The 950-nt window shown below is 63.7% G+C and overlaps 1 protein-coding gene across 1 annotated transcript in view; it reads right to left on the bottom strand.

Annotated features, from left to right (window-relative positions):
- LOC103585179 (unconventional myosin-XVB-like) overlaps positions 1 to 950 on the bottom strand; it is a 28,566-nt gene that overhangs the window by 14,421 nt on the left and 13,195 nt on the right. Inside the window, exons 14-16 of the mRNA XM_008566080.1 lie at positions 581 to 676; positions 252 to 487; positions 1 to 170 (exon numbers count right to left, since the gene is read on the bottom strand). Coding sequence (XP_008564302.1) covers positions 1 to 170; positions 252 to 487; positions 581 to 676 — 502 coding nt within the window. The remainder of the gene's footprint in view (positions 171 to 251; positions 488 to 580; positions 677 to 950) is intronic.

The raw sequence follows: 950 nt of genomic DNA, 5'->3' as shown, positions 1-950 counted from the left end.
TGAAGACGTCCAGCACCATGCGACCCCGCCGCCATCCGGCCATCCACTCGAGCTGGGTGGGTGGGTGGGTCCGTGCGGCCCCAGGGGCCAGCTGTGTTTGCTCCAGGGCCCCCAGCAGCTTGTGCTGGCATAGCGCTGCCATGCCTTTGGGGGCCTGGTCGGACACAAATCTGCAGGGACAGCACAGGGCTGCTGTGGAGGTGGGTGGCCACTGACCCCACCACCAGGTCCCCACCTGCAGGGGTCCTTACTTGAGCAGTGGCTTCTGCAGGGCAGGCATTGGGGGGAAGGCACTGAGCAGGATGGCCATGAGGGCCCAACCGCACTGGCTCTGCTGCTCATCCGGGTTGTGCCAGAGCTGGGCCACCAACTGGCAGAAGATCTCGTCCCGCAGCCCTGGCCGGCGCTGCCCCTGCCGCACCAGGTATGTGCCCATGGTCTGTTTCTGCCAGGACAGCAGGGATCCGTCCCCCAAGAGCCGCAGCATCTACCAATACAAAGTGAGGTGAGAGCAGGATGTGCAGGGCTCCCATGTGCCCGTCCAGTCCCTGCCAGGGCCACTCCTCGATGGATCACTCACCACCTTGTTGATGTCCAGGGCATGCTGAGGGTTCTCACCCTCCAGGCGGGTCAGGGGCTTGGTCAGTGGCTGCCCTAGGCTGGGCAAGGATGGCTCCTGCAAGGAAGGAGGGTGACACGGCACCTGGGTAGGGGCTGGTCTGGGTTGACTGCCTGGAGGACAGTCCCAGGGGAGCCCCACAGGAGCACACACCCCAGGAGAGGGGAGAACTGGTTTATAAGACCATCTTAGAAAAGCATCTTAGTTGCTCTTTGATTAGAAATTGACACCTGTGGGCCGGCCCGGTGGCGCACTCAGTAGAGTGCGGCACTTGGGAGTGCAGTGGCGCTCCCGCCGAGGGTTCGGATCCCACATGGAGACCGGTCCGCTC

Source organism: Galeopterus variegatus, unplaced genomic scaffold, assembly GCF_000696425.1.
Source record: "Galeopterus variegatus unplaced genomic scaffold, G_variegatus-3.0.2 Scaffold219, whole genome shotgun sequence".
NCBI classification, from domain to species: Eukaryota; Metazoa; Chordata; class Mammalia; order Dermoptera; family Cynocephalidae; genus Galeopterus; species Galeopterus variegatus.
Note: the sequence above shows the minus strand (reverse complement) of the source record. Positions and strands in the feature narration are given on the sequence as shown.